At 38.5% G+C, this 27,719-nt stretch overlaps 1 protein-coding gene across 1 annotated transcript; it reads left to right on the top strand.

Annotated features, from left to right (window-relative positions):
- Positions 1-19,571: 19,571 nt before the first annotated feature.
- Positions 19,572-24,602, top strand: fam167b (family with sequence similarity 167 member B). Its single transcript, XM_046856555.1, has 2 exons — positions 19,572-19,903; positions 22,585-24,602. The coding sequence occupies exons 1-2, from the start codon at positions 19,643-19,645 to the stop codon at positions 22,846-22,848; spliced, it is 525 nt and encodes a 174-aa protein (XP_046712511.1). The 5' UTR covers positions 19,572-19,642; the 3' UTR covers positions 22,849-24,602.
- Positions 24,603-27,719: the final 3,117 nt, after the last annotated feature.

The raw sequence follows: 27,719 nt of genomic DNA, 5'->3' as shown, positions 1-27,719 counted from the left end.
GTATTGTAATAAGAGACTGGTGTAAATAGAATACTACTACCGGCCAATTCACCATTCAACTCCCGGGAATCCAGGTTTTCTGACTTACTTTAAAAAAATAATAAATTGTAACCTTTTGGGTTTAAAAATAGGGTTACACTCCTAAAGGAAGCGCAATATATTTCACTTGTTACACCGTGTGTAACGTGTCTTTCGTTAAAGTTCGTGTAAAGTACATTAGTGTAGACACCTGCGGCTTATAGACAGGTGCAGCTTATTTATGTTAAAAATAAAAATATTTGTAAAATTCAGTGGGTGCGGCTTATATATGGGTGCGCTTAATAGTCCCGAAATTACGGTACACAATAATAGTGTGTACCGGTTAGTGTGCTCCAGACTAAAGATTGTGTTCGTCCAGGGCCATGCTTCTTAGAGTGTCTGGTCCTTTCTTCTTAGAGTGTTGTAGACACACAGCTAAGTGCTTCAGAGCATTACATTGTCAAATGTTTTCTTTTATTCTGCCCTGCACACTTATCTAGTTCAACCCCGATTCCAAAAATGTTGGAACACTACGTAAATGTAAATAAAAACAGAATGCAAGAATTTGCAAATCCTATAAATCCATAATCTATTCGCAAAAAAACCCCAACTATTCGAATGTTTAAAATAAGAATATGTACCTTTTTTAAAAAGAAATTAAGACACATTGAATTGATGGCTTCAAGAAGTTGGTACAGGGCCATATTTCCCACTGTGTGGCACTTCTGTCCATATACATCTGAGAACTGAGGAGACCAACTGCTGAAGTTTTGGAAGAGACTGTTATCCCATATGGGTCTGATACAGGATTCTAGCTGCTCAATGATTCTGGGTTCCTTTGTTGTATTTTTTATTTCATGATGCACCAAATGTTTTTAAATGCTGAAAGATCGTCTCTAGGTTAAGACTGTAACCCTAGTTCCCCGAGGGAACGAGACACTGCGTCAAAACGCTTTGGGAACGCCCAAAGCGTTTCGATGCAGCTCGAGTTTCTGAAGGGGAACTAGACTGTATGTAGGCCAGTTCTCACTCAATATGTACATAAAACATTTTAGCAGTTATCAAACCCATAATTGAAAACCCTTGGCTATGACTTTGACCAATGACAGCTATGACAATATCAAATATTCTCTTATATCCAAGATCCTAAAAATGTCTGTCATACTAAACACCATCAAAAATACCCTAATACTGATCCTATGGTTAATATAGCTCAGGTCTTATATTTGACTGATATATGATATATGACTTTCATATGTTTGTGTATGTAAATTTTGAAGTAAAGGTGAAGTAAATGGGTAGGTAAAGTTTGGTGCTCCACAAGGTTCGCTTTTTGGCCCACTGCTTTTTGTATTTGTAGTTTGCTACCTCTGGGTAAAAATCATAGTTTTAGCATTCACTGTTATTTTGGATAATATGCATTTGTATGTTTCAGCTAAAGTCTTGCGAGACACATCAGTTTAAATACATTGAGGAAATTTTAAGGACATGAAATCGTCAATGTTTATTAACTACCTTCTACCAAAATCGAATAAAACAGTACTTTTACCAGAACCACATAGTGAAGGGGTGGTAACGCATGTCCTGAGAGTCACATAGAATACAGATTAACATGGCAGAGGCAGAGCTGCAACTTCCTGCAGACAAAACAGGAATAGAACATCTGGTTTTATTACATCCTTTCACCTTTCTTTTGTTTTTTGTGCACTACAAAGGCATGTGTGTGAAAGGGCAATGCGTTAGAAATCAGAAAGCACTCACATCATATTAATATATTCATACAAAAAGAATTTAAAATGTTGTTTCTGCTTATGTACGTTTAAAAAAAGCATTACAATTTGCTCTGTGTAAACAAATATTCTACTGCCAACATGCAGTTTTACACACTATCAACTTTCATTTGCTTTTTTTTAGGTCAACGAGTTAAAGGGGTGATGGAGTAAAATTCTAAACAAATCACCAGTGTCAGTTTGCACAGATTTTTCATTACTGGTGAACAGAATAAAATAAGATTGTGTAAATGCACTGGTAAAGTGCTGTGTGGTGTGGGAACTGTGTGTTTCACTGATGCTGATTAAAGTTTCACAAAATCGATTTTTTTTTTCTTTCTAAACAATTATTTCTAACACAAATTTGAACTCTGTAGTTCAATGCCTACCAGAAGTCTGGAACAAAGGCATTTTAACTCATGTTTTACCTTTATGATTCTTTACCTTCAGATTTAACTCCAGCAATGTGAAATTCAGCTCAGTTAGATTCATGGCATATCATGAATAATATGGCCATTGAAGAACATTTTTTGCCTAAAGAAGTCTTGAGTTGTTTTAAAAGTAAGCTTTAGGTCAGTAGAATACTATGGCATTACATATATATATATATATATATATATATATATATATATATATATATATATATATATATATATACACAGTGTTGGCAGTAACGCGTTACTTTTCACAGTAACTAATACTGTAATGCGTTACTTTTAAAAATAAAGTAACTCGTTACCGTATGGTGCGTTACCCGTTACATTTTAAAATGAATTTATTTGGGCTGAAGTGTAGACTACAACCTAACATGTTTACAGCAGCAACGCATTGTAGGATTGGTGGATGAACCACTGTAAACACGAAGAAGACGCACGGTGGGCGTGTCTCCGTTTATTCAGGTCTGTGCAGCAGTAATAGCGAGTTGAGGCGAGAGCAAGACGAGTTTCTCAAAGTGAAAATATGATCATTATTTCACTTTAGTTGAGTATAAAGACAAAAACTTTTAAATTAAATATAAGTTGTGTCTATCTGGTTCGAAGCTCGTATCTACTGCGATAAACAGCAACTTCAATCTGTTGAAACACCTCCAGGACCTCCATGCCTGAGGAGCTAGGAGCTAGAAGCTAACCCGGTGTTCTACATTGTGGATAGTTTTCATACTTCAGCTGTGAAAGGAACATGTTTAAGAGCTCAACACAACAGCAGAAGCCACTTTAGTTTTTGATTGTGAATATATTATTCAGCTTGTTTTGTTCTTTATTTCAGAAATCCTTGTGATATATTCAGTGTGTGCTGCTCTGACTTTAATAAAATAGTGTTTAAATATTACTTTGTGTTTAAGTCAGTTTTGTGTTTGTATAGATCATAACGCATAAAAGGGCATTAATGGGAACATTAAAGAAGGTTCTTTAAAAAAGTTAATATATATATGAATATCGAGTCTCTTAGAAGTAAAGATGGGTGGAGCTTCACAAGTCTGTAAAGGACTGTGTCTACAAAGTGTGAAACAATTTCAAAATAATAAAACATAAAATTGCAAAACAGTTTGCAATCTCATCATTTACAGTTCAAAATATCACCCGAAGTTCACCTGGGTGTGCTTTTACCCTGCAGAGGCAAATAGCATTTGCTTTGCGGTGTTCTGTGGATATCTATTGCAATTCACCATTTGATTCTGTTCATCATGAATGGAAAAAGTGTTGAAGTTAACACAGTGGTGTTTTGTTTAGAACTTTACATCATTTGCTCTTTTGCAATGACTCGTGACCTAAAAAGCAGCAAAAATTCGCTAGTGCATGAAGCAGCCGCTCGCCTGTTAAAGGTTTGTTTACTTTGATTTCTGACTTGTACGTTTGCTGCTTTTCTGAAATCCTAAATAAACAAGTAGAAAATTAATTTTATTTTGTTGTTGTTCATTTGGTACATTGGATTAAACAAACTCTGCACTCAAACAATAAAAGGGTTTTTCTAGCAACAACCAACAAATAACATAAATTACCATAAAATAGAAGATTTCCTTTTTTTTTCTTATCAAATAGGGGACTTTACCAGGGCTAAAAGATAAAAATAAAAATTTGAGGGTAAAGAATATGAACTTATACAGATATAGAACATGCTCTTTCTGCACTTGCATAAAGTTTGCATGGTCCTTCCTCTCAGGAACTAGCAACTTGGATTTACATTTGAACTTGGGTGCTTCTCTCACAAATTTCATTCCTGTAAAATCTCCAGAGCTCCAACACACCATAGTGAGGGATGATGACTGTTCTCTCCATCTTCATCCTCATCCTGCTGGCCCCGACAGATGCATCCACGGGGCTGTTCAACAAAAAACATACATTTTTTTACAAAGATTCTTTAAATTGGACCTCTGCTCAGACGTACTGTAGAAATAATCACATGAATCTGTCAACATTTTCCACACGGCAGGAATTCGAAGATGTCATGGATGAATGGATGAATTATGGATTGAACACTGCATGGATCGGTCTTAGGAAACGAACGACGGAGATGATGTTTACACACTGGTCTGATGGAACAGCACTGGAATTCACATAGTGGAACACTGGGGAACCGGACCAACTTCAAACTCAAGACTGTGTGATGACTCACAAATATCTGTGGCAAAATGTAAACTGTACAAAAACTACTCATTTTTTTTGCTACACTTGGGAACCTAAGATGATTGTGGTGCAGGAGATGAAGAACTGGGAAGATGCTCTGGTGCACTGCAGAACACACTACACTGACCTGATCAGCATCACCTCAGAGACAGATCAATATGCGGTCAACAGCATGATCACAGATATTCAGACACCCACTTTCTGGACCGGGCTACGCTTCATGAACGGTATATGGTTTTGGGTGAACCATCAACAGACTCTGCCTTCAATGCCTTCCTGCCCCATCAGGCCTTTTCACTGTGGAGCACAAAACGTTCAAGCTGGTGTCTGGGAGAACAGAGACTGCAGCGAGACAATGAACTTCATTTGCTACCAGAACATTTGTAAGTGACTCGACTCAATTACTAAAATCTGCTCATTAATATTCTTTATATATATCAAATGCTATAACAATAAAAAATAATCTCTCTGAAATTCACTTCACTTTGAAAATGCAGCGATTCACGGCAACCAAGACCTGCACGGGACGAAGAAGAACTGAAGATTCTGAGCAGATAAACATCAATGATTGAATTATTACATTAGCATTAGAATTGTTACCCGATATTTACTCCAATATTTATCTTCAAGTGCTAAATAATGTATTAGAAAATAGTTTTATGCGATAGATGTTTGTTTATCCACTGTAAAGCCTACAGGTGTGATGTGGAATGCTATATTAAATAACTTGCTATAAGCTTTTCCCACCTGCATGAAAGGATATTTGTATTTTATCCTCCACTGCAATGATAATAAACATGAAATAAAATGGTCCAGTTTCAATGGGTGTTTCGGGTCATGTTTTTTAATACAGTGTAAAATATGCTTAAGTGTAAAAGAAAGTGTAAAAGAAATGCTTAAGCAGAGGGTAAATACACATTTGAATGTCACATGCTCACACATTTCCTGTGTATTGTAAACTGTAAATCAAAACCCGCAGACTCTCATTAGCATGAGTGTAAATGTAAATGGGGAGGTGGTTGCTCAGTGGTTAAGTCATTGGACCATGAATCGGAATATCATGAGACTTAACCCATCAATAAGGATAAGTGTAAATGTGTCTGCTCAAAAGAACCAAAACTCGATAAAGATATTCTGAAATGCACATTGCATTACTGCTTAAAGCAAACACTGTAGGGTACAATCATGGCCACAAAGGACTTTTTCACACAACAATTGAGTGATTAATCAGTTCCACACATGGCACCCTTCTTGCATTCCTTTACTCAGGCTGTGTCAAAACTAATCCGGATAAATTTGAAAACTGCTTTTTCATCCAAAACGATCTGCGTCCACACTGTCGTTTTCAATCAGTTTTCCAAAAGTTGCTCATCCACACTGAAACATCTGAAAACGTTCACATCCCTGTACTGCACATGAGCAAACCGTAAGCCTCTTCGGCCTGCATTATTTCCTCCTGCCGTTTATGTCTTTTCCGCCTCGTTAAAACTTGTTGAGGACAGGAACCAACACACGACAAAAAACACGACAAAAAAATCATCATTTTCAAAAACCTCTGTTTTCACAGTCCACACTGTAACGTGAAAACCGCATTTTCAAATGTATCCACTTTTACTACATTTCCGTTGAATAAAACCGTTGCCTCAGTGTGGACGGAGGGCCAAATGAAAGAAAAATATTCAAACAAAAATAGATTAGTGTGGAAATAATCTTAGTTATGAAGTATCTGCTCAGCTCTGGTCTTTGTTCCAATGACAATACCCAGCGTAACAAGAGCACACAAGACTTAGCAATGAGGTAATGGGAAAATGTGGCAATAGTAGCGTCGTCTCCACTGTGCGCAGTCTGGCTATTTTGATCACGTGTTCTATACATAACCAGACTTGCCCACCCATAAGCAGGAACTCCAACCTTCGCCAATAAATGGTAAGTCAGTTCAAGTATCAGTCTCACTAGTGTTTTATGTCGTCCATGGTCATCTAATAGTCGTTTGAATTCTTTGTTCCTTGATCAGCTTGATATCGACTGCCCTTTTTAGAAGGTTCCAAGTCATCAATGGAGGACCCCTGAGAAGAACATCATACCCTCATCTCTACTAATCATAACTCTCCTCCATGAGTTCATCACTGCTAATCACAGAGCCTGAAAAACATCCTGTTATCTATTACAATTCACCAATTCTTGTTTAATTTTGTTCATCATGGATGGAAAAAGTTCACACAGTAGTGATTTGTTTAGAATTGTACTATTTTTTTATTTTGTATTTTTTACTTTTGCTCTTTTGCAGTGACTCATGAGCTAGAAAGCAAACTCGCTAGTGCATTACAGAAAGAAATAAGAAAAGAAAGAAAAGAAAAGAAAAGAAAAGAAAGGAAAAGAAAGGTGCTTTATGCTCATCACATGTAAATCACAGCACCGTGAAATTCTACTAAATGCAGGTTGAAATGATGGAGCTTCTGTGTACAGGTTTTTGGACCGATGAGCAAAATCTCAGTTTTATCAGAATTTAATAACAGAATGTAATGAGTCATCTCAATCTTTGAATTATTTGACGCACTCAGTTACCGAGCCAATTGAGTGTATCACCTGGTTTCGATGAGATATATAGTTGGGTATCATCAGCATAACAGTGGAAGCTAATCCCATGTCTTCTAATAATATTTCCCAAGGGTAGTATGTATATTGTGACAAATCACTCCTGTGTGAACTTTTTCCATCCATGATGAACAAAATAAAACAAGAATTGGTGAATTGTAATAGATGTTCTGTAACTACTAGTTCAACAGTAAAAGACCTGGGAGTTATTTTAGAGCAACTTGTCTTTTACAAATCATATCAACCATGTTACAAAAACAGGCTTCATTCACCTTAGATATATTGCTAAGCTAAGAAACATGTTGTCTATATCTGATGCAGAGAAGCTCGTCCATGCGTTCATGACCTCCAGACTGGACTATTGTAATGCATTACTAGGTGGATGTCCTGCATCATTTAAAAACAAGCTACAGTTTGTCCAGAATGCAGCAGCCAGAGTTCTTACAAGGTCGAGAAAATGTGATCATGTAACCCCAATCTTCTCATCCCTACACTGGCTACCTTCCAACACTGGCTACCTTCCTACCTTCCAATCCAACTAAGTTTCCAACCGAATACAAACTACTGCTACTTACCTACAAAACACTAAATCTCCCATGTATCTCTCCAGTCTTCTAACATGCTACAATCCATCACACTCCTTGAGATCTAAAAACTCTGGACTTCTAGTAGTTCCTAGAATAGCAAAGTCCACTAAAGGTCTCACATTTAGCTCCTAAACTTTGAAATAGTCTTCCTGACGGTGTTCGGGGCTCAGACACACTCTCCCAATTTAAGTGCAGATTAAAGACGTATCTTTTTAGCGAGTTCTACACATAACACACATCACATCATAACCTTGTGCTCCAGAACATCGGATCACATGCACATTATCAAATTGTGCTGTTAATATCATGAACAGCAGCTACACTAATTCCTCTCCACTGCTTCTCTTTCTCTCCTCATCCCGCGGCATCCTGAGGTTGCTCCAGCTCCAGTCACGTCCCACCTCATGAAAATTATGGACCTTCAAAGTAGAAGAACCCAAACATCCCGAACCATCTAGAAACGTAACAGCACCAATTGGATCCCACCCTATGTGGAGTTTGGATACTGGACCTCTCTGAGTGTTTAAAGGCTCTGGAATGAAGAAGCTGGTGTTGGATCTGTGATGAACGCAAATGTTGAGCTATTTTATGAGTTGCTCAGTACCTCCTGGTTCCATAATCTTAAATGACTGTATAAGACTGTAGAAAGGACATTACTCATAATCACACACTCCAGTGCTCATGTTAGTTCTCACTCTCCAGTGTTCTGTAGTGTTTAAAGACTATAATCCCACTCTTGATGTCACCTAAATGAGGATGAGGTTCCCATTTTGAGTCTGGTTCCTCTCAAGGTTTCTTCCTCACAACACCTAAGGGAGTTTTTCCTTGCCACAGTCGCCACGGCTGCTCATGAGGGATAAATACACATCGCTCACCTTAACTCTTAAAATTCTGTAACGCTGCTTTGAGACAATGTCTGTTGTGAAAAGCGCTATAGAAATAAACTTGACTTGACTTATCTGAAGAAAACATCCTGTTATTTCTGCCTCAACAAGTGTGTGGAAAAGTACTACCATCCATTTGATTAAACCAAACTGTTTTTAACTGTGTCAGTGGGAACATTACTCCCATTGCCCATGCCACAATGTTCATGGTCACACGTTGCTAATGACCTCCTCAGTGATCTGCCTGTTCAACACAACCACTCTAGTAGTTATCTATCTTTTTTTTAATTGTTCATGTCTGATTACAACCTCCTTTTAACACTTTCCACCATGTTTTTTGTTACTCTTGATTTGGAGATTGTCAGAAATAGTTTATCCCTCCTACATGGGGTCTTTATAAGAAATTAAAGATGATGGACCTGGCAACTTACCTGCCTCCAATTACCAACCCCATGTGAACGACTAGGAAATGGCCTGCAAACTGTAGGTAAAATTACCACCAGTTAAAATGCCAATAAAACATTTGTTCACTTAAATGTCTGACAAATACTTTTGTGAAAGCTTAATAAGGTAGATCAAATATACAGACTGTATAATATAAATTGTAGAGAACTGACTTACAAAGGAGAAACCACAAACAAACAGGACAAAAACATTATAGTAAAAACAGCAACATTGGGTCAGGCCAAAAAATCTAGTTTCTGCTGATGTAGGTTTCAAAGTCAGAAACAATTTGCAAACATTTAACTGATGACATGCACTGGTTTTACTCCCAAGCAAATTTTATTGGCTTTAGGTCTGAGTCAATGCAAAAAGGTGAGCATTGTGTACAACTGTAAACAAATCGCTTCTGTGTCAAGTCTTTCGTGGGTTGATGATGAGAAAAAGAAACGTTGGATTAGAAGGTGCAAACTTTATGCTGGTAAAGTGTGCAGTGTTGTAGTAATGCTAATTGATATTTAAATGATACTATTCTCAAATTCATGTGGGATCTTCATTGTAAAACACAGGAAATTGATCTGCGTATATAACAACTACAATTATGTGCTTTCATGTCACAGAAACGTATTTTACTTTGTTCACTGTGAGTGGAAAAACTGTTGGTGTTTGCTCAGTCGTGATTTGTTTAGAAATTTACTTCACACACTGTTTTGCATTAAACCAAAAAATCTAGCAACTAAAACTCGCTTGTGCATGAAGCAGCCTTTCGCCAGTGTGACATTTGTTTATTTTGGTCTCTGACTTGTTGCTGCGAAATGTAAATTTTTCACCCAGTTACAACTCCAATTCCCAGGAAGCGCCACACACAACATCAAATGCTTAGTGTTTGTTCTCATAAGCCTCGTTCTTTTGATTGCCCTTTTGGTTTTAACTTGTTATTAAAGATTGTAATTCAAGTATATTCACATGACAACATACACTATATATATATAGAAAAGTATTGGGTGACCTGGTCATAAGCACAGTATGTGATTTTTGAGCATTGCATTTCACATTTTGTCCCAATTTGCTCTTATAATTCCCTCCACTCTTCTGGGAAGATGTTTCACTAGATTTTGGAATGTGCTTTTGGACATTTGGGTTCATCAATCTTAAAGGTATTACGAAAGGTGGGTACTGATGGAGGTGAGGAGGTCTGAGGTGCAGTCAGCGTTCACATTTATCTCAAAGATGTTCAGTAGGGATGAGATCAGAGCTCTATAGCAGGCCACTCAAGATCTACCTCTCCAAAGCATGTAAACCAGATCTTCAAGGCTCAGTGTGCACAGGGGCATCGCCATGCTGGAACAGATTTGGATTTGCAAGTTCAAGTGAATGCAAATTTTTATTATAACGCATCTAAAGACATCCTGTACAATTGACCTTTGTGGTAACAGTTTGAAAAATAAACACATATAGCAGGAAAGAGCAGGTGACCCAATACTTTTGGCAATATAGTGTATCTAATGGAGTAGACAGTTTAATTATACTACCAAAAATGTCGAAAGTTTTTACCACCAAATAATTGTCACTTCAATCGCCACAGCAGATCATCCGTCTCCATACCCCCCTGTCCTTTACATCTGCCTCTTTCACACCAACTACCTGCATGTCTTCCCTCACCACATCCATAAACCTCCTCCTTGATCTTCCTCTTTTCCTCCTTCCTGGTGGCTCCATCCTCAGCATTCATCTACTTATATACCCCATGTCCCTCCTCTGCACATGTCCAAACCATCTCAAACTCACCTCCCTCACCTTGTCTCCAAAACGTCCTACATGCGCTGTCCCTCTAATAAACTCACTTCTAATCCTGTCCATCATCGTCACTTCCAACAAACATCTCAACATCTTCAGCTCTGCTACCTCCAGCTGTCTTTTACTCAGTGCCTCTGTCTCTAATCCATACAACATCTCAGGTCTCACCACAGTCCTATAAACTTTCCCTTTCACTCTCACAGATACTCTTCTATCACAAATTACTCCTGCTATCACTCTTCTCCACCCACTCCACCCTGCCTGCACTCTTTTCTTCACTTCTCTAACACACTCTTCATTACGTTGCACTGTTGACCCCAGGTACCTGAACTCCTTCACCTTCTCCACCTCTTCTCCCTGAAACCGCACCACTCCACTGCCCTCCCTCTCATTCACACACATGTACTCTGTCTTACTCTACTGACTTTCGTTCCTCTTCTCTCCAGCATGTACCTCCACCTCTCCAGGCTCTTCTCCACCTGCTCCCTACTCTCACCACAAATCACCCACAAACATCATAATCCATGGAGACTCCTGTCTGACCTCGTCCGTCAACCTGTCCATCACCACTGCAAACAGGAAAGGGCTAAGAGCCGATCCTTGATACAGTCTAACCTCCACCTTGAACCAGTCTGTCGTTCCTACTGCACACTTCACTGCTGTCACACTGTCATCAACCTGCCCAAGTTCTCCCTCACCAACACACTGCTGCTCCCTCCACTGACTTCCAGTAGCTGCACGTATCAGATTCAAAACACTGATGCTTGTCTACAAGGCAAAAATTGGATCCTTTCAGCACTGCTCGACTGCTACCACCTTCTCTCAGGGGAACAATTAAGTATAATTGAAGGCTCTTCTCAGTTCTGGCACTGAGGTGGTGGAATGAACTTCCACCTGGAATGTCCGATCAGCATAAGTACTGGCTTCTTCTTCATGCGACGGGTGAAGATCTTCCTCTTCCTGAAACACTTAAACTAGCACTTTTCCTGGTTTGCTTTGTCTTTGTTTGTTTTGTTTTTTTCATCTCACAAGCGTTTTAAGCTGATTGTATCTGAAGTCTGTAATCTAGTGAACCAGTGTCGATTTGTTCATTAATGGAGACTCAAAGCACTTTTGTACGTCTCTCTGGACACGGGGGTCTGCTAAACGCCATTAATGTAGAATGAAATAAATGAGATTAAACAAGTCGGTCAAAAAAAGAACAAAGAAGTAAACAATCTTTTAAAAAAGGATCGTTCATCAAATAAAATGAAAGTAAATCATTTTAGAGTTTAAATAGAATTTAATAATTTATTCAGAGCTGACTGTGATTTGATGCACCTCTTTGAGTGAAGACCTTCACTCTATCCTGAGAACTGCCCCAGCGCAGAAGCAAAACCCCAAATATTAGTGAACTGACAGCGAGAAACGATGCCCAAGGCAAATGTGCATTAAAGAGCAGAATGTACTTATTTTTATTTACTGTTTTATTTTCACGTTATTCTGTTTCCTCTCTGTCTCGTTGTTCATTAAATGTTGAGTTTTTCTTTATACTTAAACCTGTTTTAGTTTTGGCCCTTTATATTGATTGAGTTTTACACCACTAATGTAGAAGATTTTCTCAGACAAAATAACTAAACTATCAGTTTAAAGCTAATTTATACAAAAATCTTTAAAATCGAATTGGAAAATTTCTCAGGAAAAATTTCCCACATTTCTGTTTTGGATTTACAATTAAATGAGACCAATGGAAGCTGCCATGTGGTAAATTATAAACCAACATCATGTTCATTTTTCCATCACAGTAAACAGTGACCATGTTAAATCAGCATGCCTCAAAAAGAAACAAAGAAACCATGTTCTCATATTTGCATGAGGTTCATTTGCGAATGAAGCCTCTCACACACTATGTATGCTACATTTCTTCAGGAGTGAAAAACTTGTGCATGCATTATCTTGATTATCTAGATTTATAAAAACCTCCAATTGATTGGGTCTAATGAGTCACCATGAGGCCACGAAGGACAGGGACAGTTTTATTTCCTGGCTAAAATATTCAGGAGTAAAATCAGACCCAGCTAATGAAATATAAAATAAATCCTATGTAGAATCTAGAGCTTAAAGTTTCTTTGAAAAAAAAAAGACAATTACACTGTATATTAATTTTTTTTTTTTTAAATGATTGTTAACTTTTTAAATTTTTCATATTATTTAAATAAATTGGAATGTAGCGAATGGTGTTTCAGATAGCTGCTATCTAATAGAAAGTACTTTATAAAATATTATTTATATACATTTGGCTTATTATCTCAATAATATAGGTTTTATCAAACAATCATAAATTAATCTTATTAAATACCTGATGGTTGAATTTTTTAATATGATTATTATGATTATTATGATTATTATTATTTCAGCAGGAGGTGGAGCTCAGAGTTCATTCACAGGTTTTGAAGCCATACTCCAGTTGGTGTCTTGAACCTGGTGCTATAGTAAAGAATTCTCCCTGTGGCCACACCTGAGGACCCACTGTCCCCCTGAGGGTCTGGCCATTTAACAAGTTCCTCTAAACAGAAGAAGGAAATGGCCTGGTACACCTCAGCAATATTTGCATGAACATGGTTGTGTAAATTGTGTGTTCTGGGAAGGCAGTTGTGATTTGTTTAGATTTTTACTAAATGCAATCTTTTGCGTTAACTTGTGACTAAAAGCAACCAAAACCCACTGAAGCGGACTGACGTCAGACAAATGTTTGTTTACTTTGGCCTCTGACTTGTTGCTGCAACTTTGCTGCTTTTGTGAAATCATAAATTAGCAGGAAGTTTTCTTTTTTTTTTTTTGACCCAAGTTCCTTTTAATTATCGTGCATGTGTTTATTTTATTTTTTATTTGTGATTAGGTCAGTTGTTAAGGCTCTGGGTTACTGATGAGATGCTTAAGAGTTCAAGCCCCAGTATCACCAAGCTGCCACTCTTGGGCCCTTCAGCAAGGCCCTTAATCCTCTGTGCTGACCCAAGCTTTCTAATATTGCTGGGATATGCAAAGACAGAATTTCACTGTGCTGTAACAAACAAGTATATATATATATATATAGATAGCTTTTCTCCAGGACCCTGGTGCTACATTACACAACATAAAGCTACATTTCACAGAGCTCAGGACTAAAGTCAGTGAACTCCCCACATAAATCATTACCGATACAGAAAATACACAAAATAGTGCGGACCAGTATGCCTTCTGTATAATATCTTATACAGTACAATTTGTGAAAAAAAAGAAATACAATAAAATTAAATAAAAATGAAGCAGAGAAAATCAGAAAAATAAAAGAAATTGAGTTTTTTTTTTTGTTAAAAATAATATATACACATGTAGAGCACATGCACATACAGTATATAAACGTATATAAGTATTTACACATACAGAACATTCTCCTTCTGCATTCTCCTTCTGCACCTTCCCCTCAGTTTGGCAAATTGGTTTTGCATTTTTATTTGTGTGCTGCTCTCACAAACTTCATCCCTGTAGAATCTCCATAGCCGAGCTCCAACACACCAGGGAGAGAAATGATGGCTGTTCTCTCCATCCTCGTCCTGCTGACTCTGACATATGCATCCACAGCACTACTGTACAGAAAACACATTTTTTGCAGATCTTCTTCATCCTGGACTGAAGCTCAGATGTTCTGCAGGAATAATTTGATAGATTTGTCAATTCTGGACACACAATCAGAAATTTGAGCTTTTCAGACAACAAACAGTTGAATATAAATTGTCTGGATCGGTCTTCATAAAAAACTAAATGAGACGACATTCACACGCTGGACTGATGGAGCACCACTGGATTTCTCAGCATGGAAAACCAAACAACCTCACTTTCTTGGACTGTATCATGACTTATAATCTGTGGCAGAATGAAAACTGTACATCACCTATTTCTGCTACACTTGGGGACCTGAGATGATTGTGGTGCAGGAGATGAAGAGCTGGGATTAGGCTCTGATTCACTGCAGAACACACTACACTGACCTTCTGATCCTCACATCAGAAAGAGATTACTTTCTGGTCAAAAACAAAAGTACAGAAATTCAGACGGCCACTTTCTGGACCGGGCGGCGCTTCATGGACGGCTTATGGTTCTGAGTGAACCATCAACAGACTCTGCCTTAAGTGCCTTCCTGCTCCATCAGACCGTCACTGTGGAGCACGAAATGTTCAATGTGTGGAGAAAATGCAGGGAGATATATCGGCATTTGGTAAGTGACTCAACACAAATTCTAATATCTATTAATATTTTTAAACAAATAATATAAATAATAATGCAATAAATATAAAAAAAACGATTTCTCTAAAATTCACTTCACATCCAGATTCACCGCAATGAAGACCTGCACGAGACGATGAAGAAACGATGAACAGAGTATCTAAATGGATAAATATCAGCATACAATATTATAAACTGAATTATTACATTAGCATTTGAATTGTTACTTTAATACACAAAATTTATATTATTTTATTTATAATTTTACAGTACAGTATTTTACATTATTGTGTAGTAAATAGCTTTATTACAGAAATTACTTGAATCTGATGTATGTATTTTGGCCATAAATATGATAAAAAACAGAATATAATACAAATTCTATAAACATGTATTTTATTCTCCATTATAATGATAATAAAAATTCATTAAAAAAATAAAAAAAAGTGTTCAATATGCAATGCATTTCCTAAGCAGTGGCAGGAGGTGATTGGACGTTCGAACGGCGATCATATTCCACCGCAATTTTACATAAAACAGAACTGAGCTATTCTAAAAACTTGGAATATAATTGCCAAATCCACTAAAAATCAGCAAATAAGATGCTAACTAGCCGTCTAATATACGTGGCTGCATCTTTTGTACAGCAGTTAGAAGACAACACAATTTGCTTAAACAAACTGGTGTCTGGGGGAAGGTCAATACGTCAGGGACAAAAATGTACACAACTTACAACACATTCAACAAATCTAATGCTTCTTTTTTAGTTCCCAGTGTAATAAAGGCCAAAAGTTTTATACGTATTCATATTAATATGTGTACAGAATGTCTCATGTGTATTTAGTGTCATTTTTCACTGAGTTCCTTTTTATTCATGAGGATAAAAATGTAACTGTGTGACAGCAGTGAAGTGTGCAGTAGGAACGACAGACTGGTTCAAGGTGGAGGTTGGACTGCATCAAAGATCAGCTCTGAGCCCTTTCCTGTTTGCATTGGTGATGGTCAACAGTGCAAAGTAATGGAGAGTGTGTTAGAGAAGTGAAGAAAAGTGTGCAGGCAGGGTGGAGTGGGTGGAGAAGAGTGATAGCAGGAGTGATTTGTGATAGAAGAGTATCTGTGAGAGTGATAGGGAAAGTTTATAGGACTGTGGTGAGACCTGAGATGTTGTATGGGTTAGAGACAGTGGCATTGAGTAAAAGACAGGAGGTGGAGCTGGAGGTAGCAGAGCTAAAGATGTTGAGATGTTCATATGGATTGATGGACAGGATTAGAAACAAGTTTATTACAGGAACAGCGCATGTAGGACATTTTGGAGACAAGTTGAGGGAGGAGAGATTGAGATGGTTTGGACATGTGCAGAGGAGGGACATGGGGTATATCAGTAGGAGAATGCTGAGGATGGAGCCACCAGGAAGGAGGAAAAGACAAAGACCAAAAAGGAGGTTTATGGATGTGGTGAAGGAAGACATGCAGGTAGTTGGTTTGAAAGAGGCAGATGTAGAGGACAGGGGGGTATGGAGACGGACGATCCGCTGTAGCGCCCCCTAATGGGAGAAGCCGAAAGAAGAAGAAGAAAAAGCTAATTGGCTCACATCTCAGGCTGCCCAGAGTAAAGCTTTTATTCTTTTTTAACATACATAGTAAACATACAAAGCAAGTTTCAATGCAAATAGACGGCGTCAAACATATAAAATACTCAGGGACATGTAATGTAATGTCATGTAGTTCCATATTATGACCAGCAGGTGGAGCCAGAAGAAAATAAAACTTTAACAAGGACCCGGGAACAGACTTCACAACCAAAACGGGTACATATAATGATGTGCACATTTCCTTTTAATTCTAAGTAACATTAATTTATACCACTTTTTTATCCATTTCTTGTTACATTTATTGGTCTGCAAGATAACATTAAATGGCTGTTTTGTTTTTAAAATATTGTTTGTAATAATAAGCTTTATTGATACATATTTAACTTTTGTTTAATGCTAAATCTGGTACATTTTAAGCTTGAAGATATTTAGATTTTTAACTAATTATAATCTAAAACTCCTGATGCAGACATTTATTTCTATGATGTTTTAAGTAAAACAGAGGCTGTAAAAAGTATTTTATTGTGTTTGAGACGTGTGCATGTGCAACAAACTCAGCAAAAACACACAAAAGTCGGACAGTGAAGGAGTGGATGAAAGTTCTGTGGAGTCCAAATGGGAGATTTGTGTCCCTAACAGAAGAACTTGTGTAAGATGGAGAACAGGAGAGAAGATGTGATCAGACTCCCCTCACCCTCACACTCACACATGGAGGTGGAAGTTTAATGGTTTGGGGTTGTTTTGGAGCAGAGAAGATTCCGGAAAGTGAAAGGAATCCTGAACCATCATGTCTCTCATTCCGTAATTCTACACTGTGCAGTTGCGTCTGGACTGCGGCTCATTGGAAGCGACTTCACCGTACAACAAGACGATGAGCTGAAACACGTCTGAGTTCTGTACGTGTTATTTAGAGAGCAGACAGACGTCTGGAGTGATATCTATGATTTTGCTCCACATGAAATTTGGAGCAAAATCTAAATAAAATACATGAATGCAATGTAGTTTTGAACAGCGTGCAAAAGGTTTCGATGGTGTAGAATTCAAAAATTTAAGATATTTTGGTATTTAAAGTTTATTTAAACTGGAGGAAAACCACTTACCAGCACAATAATGTCCATGAACATTATCAAAGTCCTGTATGACACACTGACAATGACGGCATTGTTGTGGATTGTTCTCCTATGATCATCATGCACAAGTTGCTGAATGGTTTCGAGATTGTCAGAGGTTAAGCGTGTTGAAGGTCTTCAGGATCTCCCATTCTTCCGCTCTTGATGTGCCCCTGCTTTTTAAAATTTCTTGAACGACTCGTTGCAGCATCGCCGTAAACTTTCCGAATCGCATCAAACGTGTCTGTGGGTTTGCTATTTGTTGTAACTTGCTGTCAATGGTGAATCGCAGACGTGATAATCCACGTGTTCAGAATAGCACCAGTTGCACAGCTCCCATTGTACACAGCTGTCTTTTATCACACTGATTCAGGAAGTTCGGTGCTCCCTGTGACTGTGCGTGCAACCTTGTACTGCCATCTGAGACACTCATATGTCTTTAATGTGTCACAAAAGTTACAGCCATTTTTCTTCTGGCACTGAAACTGGAGACTGTAATTGATCGATAAACCTCTTCCAGAGAGCCAGGCATGTACCTGTATGAGTCCATGTGAACAAGCTGTTGCCATGGAAACGATAACATATTTACACCTGCAGTGATTTTTATCGCTGCATGTCGGCAGTCGCTGAACTGTAAAGCCACCTGCAGTTTATAGCAATAGTAACATTTAACCCAGAATTTGTTATATTTCAGATTTTTGTTTAGATTATCCACCTTTTGATTTGAAGACAGCATTGCACATTCTTCTCATTTTCTCACTCAGCCTCATGGGGTTGTCACCTGGAATGCTTTTCCAACAATCTTGAGAAGTTCCCAGAGATGTTGAGTGCTTGTTGGCTGCTTTTCCTTCGCTCTCTGGGTAAACTCATGTCAAACCGTCTCTACCGTCTCTACTGTCCCTTTCAATCTCTATTGTACTGTTGGAAAACAAGTAATGGTCCCACTAAGTGCAAAGCCGATAGGATGGCATGTTGCTGTGATACCAACAGTGTCACCAGCAAAGTACCTCCACACCATCACACCTTCTCCTACATGCTTTACAGTGGGAACCACACATTCAGGAACTCTGGATAGCATTTATGTAAATAAATGATAACACTAATAAACTTATCCTCTGCAGCAGAGGTAGCTCTGGGCCTTCCTTTCCTGATAAAGTCCTCTTGAGAGTCTGTTCCATCATAGTGTTTGATGGTTTTGGAGTCTACACTTGAAAGATCATTTCAATTTATTTTTCTCTTCCCTTAACTGAGTGTTTCTTGCCATCATATGGATTTGTACAGTAGTTGTAGCAGCACTAATAAGGCTATTAACTATGGACTTTCTATACATATGTCACGAATGATCTCTTGGAACTGAACCCAATTCCAGGTGATTATCTTGTGATTCTCAGGAGAGAATGCCATGAGTTTTCCAGGCTGCACTCAAAGCTACATGGAGTTACTTGGGAAAATCCTAAATGATAAATGATATTCTGGATGGTTGAACACGTTTTTGTTAATTACATACGTATTAATGTACAATGATGAAAAAAATAAAACCAGGGAAGGAGAAGATGCAACCAAACCTTTTGACTGGTACTGTAGTTATAGCAAATTGCTATAGCTAATTGGAACCTTCTGACCAATCAGCATCCAAAAATTGCTATATTTTTTAAAATATTATTATTGCACTGAAATGACCTGCTGGATTGAAGCATTGTGATGGAGATAATGAAGCATGTGATCAGTCAATAATCAGAAGAAAAACAAGAACAAAAAGAAGAAGAAGAATATATACAATAACTCGTAATATTTATTGGCCAACGGTGTATCGCTACAGCCCTGTATTCCTCTGTCACGTGCAAACCAAAGCGGTAATAACACCTACTCCTCTCCCATGGCATGTGGGCGGTCAGACACACACACACACACACACACACACACGCTCTCTATAAATATTCTCCTCCGCCGCTCGTGCTGAGACGGAGGTTCGGAGGTTTCGGAGATGGAGGTTAAGGAACCGGAGGAGAGCTCGGAGGAAGACCTGGACAGCGTGAAGGCGCTCACCGAGAAGCTGAAGCTGGAGACGCGCAGACCCTCGTACCTGGAGTGGCAGGAGCGCTTGCGCAGTGCGCCGTGGGGCGGCTGCCGGAGCGCGCGCGAGGCAGACCACGGACCCGCGGAGCGCGAGGACCCCGACGGACCGCGTGAGATCTGCGGGTTCCGGTCCATGGACGATGCGCTGCAGTGGCTTCGGAACGAACTGGTGAGAAAAAAATATATTTTTATTGAATTTATAATCATCATCATCATCATTCTTCTTTTTCTTATTATACACAATAATAATAATAATAATAATAATAATAATAATAATATTATTATTATTATTATTATTATTATTATTATTATTATTATTATTATACATGAACTATTTATAGTACATTTTAAAGCATGGTTACTACTATGGCATTAAAATATTAACATAATGAAAGAAAAAAATAATTGTACGTGTTGTATACTTGTCACGTGCACATTTCAGCACAGTGAGGGGCTTTAACATCTGACCTTCAGATCAATAACCCAGAGCCTTAACCCACTGACTCTCCATTGCCCTGATGTTATTTCACATATCTATGTACTGTATAGATTAATAATTTGTTAACATTAGTTTTATTAATAAATTTATAGCTTATAAAGTGCTGACTAGAATGTTCAAAATGCTACTGCTGGGCCCCTAAACAAGGCCCCTAACCCTCTCTGTATCATGTCTGATCTGACCCTGCGTTCGGACCCTGGCTTCCTATCAGGAACGGATATTTGAAGAAAGACTTTCACTGCGCTGTAATTTTATGTGATTAAAAAACTACTAGAAATAATGAGTGTACAATTAAATGATAAATATTAAAAACTTTAAAAGTATTAATTTAAGGTACATTTAGAACAGATAGAAATATGTGATTAAGTTGTGATTAATCACGAATAAATATTATATTCGATTGACAACATTAATATACTGTATATATACAATAACTCAGTAATTGTCACTCCCACATTCCATGATCATGTACATTTCCTGTGTTAAGTCAGTGAGGGGTCACCAGGGTCTCCATAAATGACAGAGATATTTATTGCAGCTTTTATTTCCTGCCTATAGGGTTTTCAGTAAAATAAACTCTTGCTTTAGAGTTCCACAATCTTCTCACACCACTTTTTCAGGTTTGTTCCTCCTGACAAACCTGTAACTGAGTCTGGTTTCATGTACCTCTCTTCTTACACACATTTTCAGTTTCATCCAGGCATTGGGATTCAGGGATTCAGGACAGGGTTTGGAAGCCTGCTTAGGATCATTGTTCTGCTGGAAGACCTAGTTATGACCAGGTTTGAACTTTGTAGGTGATTTTGTAAAGTTCACCGTCCATTATCGAGCTAAAAATCCTACAACATGATGCTATCACCCCCATGCTTTACCACTGAGATCTTTATCAGATTAAAAGCCTCACCTCTGCAGCATCTCTAATGGTATGGAAGTGCATTAGTGTCTGTGGAATGGGCAGCTTGCACATTTGGAAATCTCCATCAAAGCTGAATAATATATAAATATACACTTTATTAGGTACACCTGTCCAACTGCTCGTTAACGCAAATTTCTATTCAGCCAATCACATGGCAGCAACTCAATGCATTTAGGCATGTAGACATGGTCAAGACGATCTGCTGCAGTTTAAACCGAGCGTCAGAATGGGGAAGAAAGATGATTTAAGTGATTTTGAACGTGACATGGTTGTTGGTGCCAGACGGGCTGGTCTGAGTATTTCAGAAACAGCCTACTTGAGTATTGTTGCTGACCATGTCCATGTCCATCCCTTTATGACCACAGTGACCCATCTTCTGATGGCTACTTCCAGCACGATAACGCGCCATGTCATAAAGCGCGAATCATCTCAGACTGGTTTCTTGAACATGACAATGAGTTCACTGTACTCAAATGGCCTCCACAGTCACCAGATCTCAATCCAATAGAGCACCTTTGGGATGTGGTGGAACGGGAGATTCGCATCATGGATGTGCAGCCGACAAATCTGCAGCAACTGCATGATGCCATCATATCAATATGGACCAAAATCTCTGAGGAATGTTTCCAGTACCTTGTTGAATCTATGCCACGAAGGGTTTAAGGCAGTTCTGAAGGCAAAAGGGGGTCCAACCCGGTACTAGTAAGGTGTACCTAATAAAGTGGCCGGTGAGTGTATATACAGGTTATAGAGCAACAAATGCTTTCATCCAGAAAACGTATTTTTCAGGGAAGACCTTGCATATTTCAGCAAGGCAAGGCTAAATGCATATTGAATGAATTGAAAAACACCACAAAGGAAACCCAGAACTGTCGAGCAGCTAGATTTCTGTATCAGACACATACAAGACAACATTCCTCTCCTCTCAAAACTTCAGCGAATGGTCTCCTCAACTCCCAGATGTAGTTGAGTTAATTATCTATGATCCTTTTTCCAGAATGGTGCAGCAGCTTTGTGCTCCTCATGATGTTTAAATTTGCATGCAGGTGTTTATACAGATTATCACTTACTTACAGTAGATGTTGCACTGAAGAAGAAACTGGAGCAGAAGAAGACCCAATGTTCCCTTGGGTTGCTTGGATATTCATGTTGTGTTAAGGGTAAAAAGGGAGGTTCCTACATGTATAGATGTTCTCCTATTTGAGCCCTTTTTGACAGCTGACTAATCAGAAACATCTGGAGCTCATTACATCAATTTGTAGGAACTTCTAAGATCAATCCTTCAGAATATTTGGAGAAGGAACTCAAATTTACTTTAAGCTGAAATAATTTTATTTGTAACTGATTGCTCACATCAGAGATCATGTCATAATTGTTTGTGTGTGTGTGTGTGTGTGTGTGTGTGTGTGTGTGTGTGTGTGTGTGTGTGTGTCAGAGGGAGATGCAGCTGCAGGACCAGCGGTTGGCACGGCAGCTGATCCGTCTCCGTGGAGAGCTGCACCGACTAAAGGTGGAGCGTGTGTGTGATGGACATCGGGAGATGCTGGACGACGCCACGCTGGAGCTGGAGGAGTGGGGTGAGGAGTGCGACCTGCTGTGCGACGTGCCGCTGAAGGCCGCCTTCACCCTGTCCACACCGCTCAAACACCTCGGGCTCACCAAGATGAACCTCAACGCCCGTCGTTTCTCCCTCTGCTGAACATCTCCAGGCCCTTTGAGAGTGAAAGGTCTCATGATATACTACAGACTTCTGTTGCATCTCCTCTAGCTTTAATGAAATTGATGACCAACACTTCTCAAAGCCATGGTGCATTTAGGAAAAGATCTTCAGCTGACCGAAGATCTCAGAAGCTACAGAATGGTTAAATATTGTCATTTTTGGAGATCTGGAGCTTCAAGGCTAAAACAGTTAATCTTAAGGCTCTCATTACTAAAAACACTTTCAAACACCCTGAGGTCCTCGAAGAAAAGATATATAATACATTTAAAAAACTCCAGGATAACATCCTATTCCAGCGCTATCAGGACGTCACCGCTAGGCCTTTGGTTAGAGCCTGACCTTTGTTCTCCATTTCTTTTCAAATTGGGTTGTGTTAAGAAAAACAACAGGAAAAGACTTACTGACTGACCGCAAAGCAAATAAGGATCTCTAAAAAAAAGATGAATGGTGGCTGGAGAACATCATTCTCAAAGAAATAAGACATGATGCCCACCAAAGATCAACCAAGCCTCCGATTTGGAACATGTCACCATTACAAGTGTTCTAATGTCACAGTTGTAGGTAACGCCAAAAAAACAAGTCAGAAGAACTCATGAAGAACATGAGAAGTAGAAAATATGTGTTACGGTGTGTTTCTGTTTAAGTTTAAGAATTAAGAATTTTTCGCTCCATATAAATTATCTGTACATTCATTAGAAGATTCGGGACACTAGAGTTTTCCAGACATAGGGTTCTTCTCAAATTGTTCCCACAAGCTTGGAGTAATGTTAGAAGATGCCGTAACTGTGTGATGACTAAAAAATAAAATCAGTTTATTATATTAAACAAAAAATTCTAAAAGGCGAACCGAAAAAACTCAAGTTTACCGTGATGTCCTACAGTAAATCCATCGCTGAGTAGCAACACGTTCTTGATTACAGAAATTACCAAATAGTTTTGGGTCCAGCAAAAGATCTGACATTTCCATAACTATGGAAGTTAAAACCTTGAAATAAAGACTAAACGCATTTAATAATCAATGCAAAGTTACATTTTAGCAGAAAACACAGGTAAATAATTTAAATGAGCGAGGGCAACGGAAGGACAGGGGGCGCTCACTGGCGCCCCCAGCTGGTTGCGCAATAAAGTGACCGTGTAGTTTGCCTATGCCTAGAAACGTTCCTCCGATCCCTTAACAAATAGAAACATAATCGTTTGTAAAAGACTGTAGTAGCAGAGGAAAAAAACACTTTGGAAAGTGCCTTCATTGTAAATGATACAACTTTAATTCAGATTAATGGATTTTTTTCTAATGCACTCCTCAATGAAGGCTTCATGCACTTTTTTTATCACCATTAAACCTTCAACATAGAACTTGAGCTGATGAGGAACCTGGTGATGTTTCTCCTAGTATCAGCTGAACCAACACTGAGTCAAAAAAGAAGAAAAAGACGTGGAGGTCCGCATCTGCACGGAGGCCCAAGTGTTCAAACAGACCACGATCATGGAGCTCTATCGATTCTCACTCTCATCCTCTCATCCCCACTTGGATGCCTCCCAAAAGTGTGCTCAGAATTCCAGACACATTCCACGAGCATGAAAATAACTACGAGTCAGATATGAGGAGAGACTAATCACAGCTCACACGCCGGACGAAGACAAGCGGAAGTGTTTATCACGCTGTAAAAAATCCTTTGCAGGTAATTAATGTGCAAAAGAATAAATATTTTCAATAAACTCAAAACCAAAATGTAGCTGTTTTTCATTCGCATCCATTATTCACTCTTCTACTTATTGATCTCATCTGCACATTCATGAGAAGATTCAATACAATGGCAAAAGTATTGGGACACCTAAGTTTTACAGCCATATGTGGTTCTTTCCTTAACTGTTCCAACAAAACATGGAGGCATAAGATTTCTCAGGATGTTGTGGCATGAAATGTTCCTTTCACTTGGAGATTTTTTAAACCTGTTCCAGCATGAGAGGTGTGTAAAGCCAGCTCCATGGAGATATGCTTTACATGTGTTGGAGGGGAAGATCTCCTGCTATAGAGCTCTGACCTCAACCCTCCTCAACTCACTTACATCAGTACCTGGCATTTCTAACATGAATCTCCACACAAATCTCCACAAAATCCAGTGGAACATCTTTGCAGAAGAGTGAAGGTTATAATAAGAGTAAATAGAGAAACATTAGTGAATGATTATATTAATATTTACTCTTAAAATCAATCAGCAGAAACACATTCTTTGGTTAAATTCTTTGGTCAACTGATGGTACAGTTCTTTATTTTGAGAAGCTTTTTAACATTTTGTACAACAGAGGAAGGAAAAAACTAACACAGAACTTTTATGCTCAACAAACTCACAATACACAACAAAGTTTACTAGTCTGAGAAAGTCGTATTATTTTCATTGGGCACATCATGTGTATCTTTTCTATACTGATTTATATCAATTGGCACATTTATTCCATCTGTTATTATTGTTCCATTATTACTACAGTGGCTTTGATCATGTTTTAATGGCCGAAAGGTTGCGAGTTCAAATCCTAAAAATCAGATTTATAGAAAGAAACTCTTTTAAACACTATATGAAGAAAAAAGTATTGGGACACCTGATCTTTCTTTTCCGTATGTTGGTTCTTCTCCAATCTGTTGGAGCTGGAGGCACACAATTGTACTTTGGATGCGGTATAATAAAATTCTGCGTTCACTTAACCTTGGAAACTCGAACCTGCTCCAGCGTGGTGATGCCCCTGTGCACAAATCCAGCTAAAGATATAGTTTGCATGGTTTGGAGAAGAAGATCTTGAGTGGCCTGCTGTAGATCTCTGATCTCAACCCTACTGAACATTATGAATGTGAACACTGGTGTGCACCTCAGGCCTCCTCACTTCCTCACCTACATCAGTGCCTGACTGTACTAACAGCCTTGTGGCTGATGAACACAAATTTCCACAACATCTAGTGGAACATCATTCCATTACGATGCTCAAAAAGCACAAACTTTCGGCAATGGAGCGTATTCGTTTAAATACATTCTGGATGTGAGAAACTGATCAACCATCAGTTCAGAATCCATCAGTGGCTTCATCCAACATTCTGGCTTCACTCCAAGAAGTTCATATGGATCTCTAGGTGCTATTTAAAAGAACAAATGTGAGTTTAAGTTTATTTTACTTTCCGTTTTGCACACGTGTCGCATTTCCGTTTGGAATTCCACACTCAGGATCTCCACACACTCATTGCAGAACAACCCCAAACATCTTTGCACATCATGGTGTAATAGATTGTTTGTGATTCCTGAATATGTTGCTCTAGTTGCAGTTTAGGGTTAAGGGCCTTGCTCAAGGGCCCGGCAGTAGCAGCTTAGTGGTGCTGAGATTTTAACTCATAACCTTCTGAGCAGAAATCTATCATCTTAACCACTGAGCTACCCTTTCCTGTCACCTGTGATATTCTATATTTTTGCAAAATTAGATGTTAGATTGGATGTTAGATTGGAAATATCGTCCATTTAAGGGCATGGATCAGATTTGGTATTGTGACATTGGGATTACTACACTTTGTGCCAGTAAATGAATAGAAACGATGAATAAATAAATAATTTTCTCATTTTTGTGTGGCTCAGAAACAGTAATATTTTAATATTTAATCATAAAAGGAATGAAGGTGCTGTGATTCGTATTTTGTTTTTCAGTGACGAATTAAATAGCGAATGAACGCAAGTTTACAGGCCATGAATTTCTTAATTGTAAAAGAAAAAAAATGTAAAAAATCTTTTTATCCGTAATACAGTAAAGTGTACTTTAATTACCAGAGCAGTTTGAATAAAAGGGAAAAATGGAGTGCTGGAGGGAATACATTTGGAATTTATTTTGCTGATGGGTTACTGACTGCCCTTAAGCAGACCCTGTGCTCTGACCCCCAGCATCCTAACACTGAAATATGCAAAGACAGAACTTCACTGTGCTGCAATATACATGTGATAAGTAAAAAGCCTTTTTCCTTCCAGGAATTTTAGGGAAATAAGTGGAACTTGGTCTTTGGCAACACCAAACAGCATAATTAATTACAAAAACACAACAAAACAGTAATATAAAAGCACAGCTCCGAGACTAACAGTATATCCAACAATGATTTGTGTGTGTTCAGATGATTCACTGTTGATTGTCGTGAAGATTTTGAAACTGGGGTTTAAAAATAGATCTTGGAGTTGTGTTGCTATAAAACGTAGACAGGTGATGCGTGGGAACAGGGTGGAAGCAAAGTGGTGAACGAAACGGGAGGGTGTCTGTATGGGAGCACAATACAATAACAATAACATCAGAGAGGAGAGAAAGAATGAACGAAAGAACGAACGAAAGAAAGAGGTCGGGGGAAGAGTATCTGGTGAAAGACATTCAGACGAGAGTGCAGCTAATAAATTCAATTATAGAGATCTGCCCTTCTTTGTTGAAAGTGTGTTTCATTTCTCTTTCTCTCAAGGGTTGGGCTCCGGATGTGTTTCAGTATCAACACACCCTCCAGGCATTTAAACAAAAAAAAAAAAAGAAAAACGCAGCCCATCACTTTATCCTCTTGTTCTATTGGCTTTAGGAGGCCAAAGGTTGAAAGCAGCGCGTGTCTCAACTGATTTCAATCCTCTCTTTCATCCAATTTTGTCCAAATACATATAACACAAATAATAAAGCCATCAAGAGTGGTGTGTTCCAGATCACCAAGACTGCAAACATCAAGGGCTTCCTGTGAATTGTTCAATTTAACCAACAAAACCACAACATTCAGGCATGTGCAAGCTGTGAGTAAAGTTGTGAATTAATCCGCTCATGAAACTCTTTAAACCCCTTAAGCACAGGTATAAAGT

Source organism: Silurus meridionalis, chromosome 8 (assembly GCF_014805685.1).
Source record: "Silurus meridionalis isolate SWU-2019-XX chromosome 8, ASM1480568v1, whole genome shotgun sequence".
Lineage (NCBI taxonomy): Eukaryota > Metazoa > Chordata > Actinopteri > Siluriformes > Siluridae > Silurus > Silurus meridionalis.
The sequence above is the reverse complement of the archived record's forward strand: the minus strand, read 5'-3'. Positions and strand labels throughout refer to the sequence as shown.

Coding starts and splice junctions, on each gene's coding strand:
- fam167b (XM_046856555.1), top strand. CDS start 19,643: ATGGAGGTTAAGGAACCGGAGGAGAGCTCGGAGGAAGACCTGGACAGC. Junction 19,904..22,584: donor AGTGGCTTCGGAACGAACTG/GTGAGAAAAAAA, acceptor TGTGTGTGTCAG/AGGGAGATGCAGCTGCAGGA.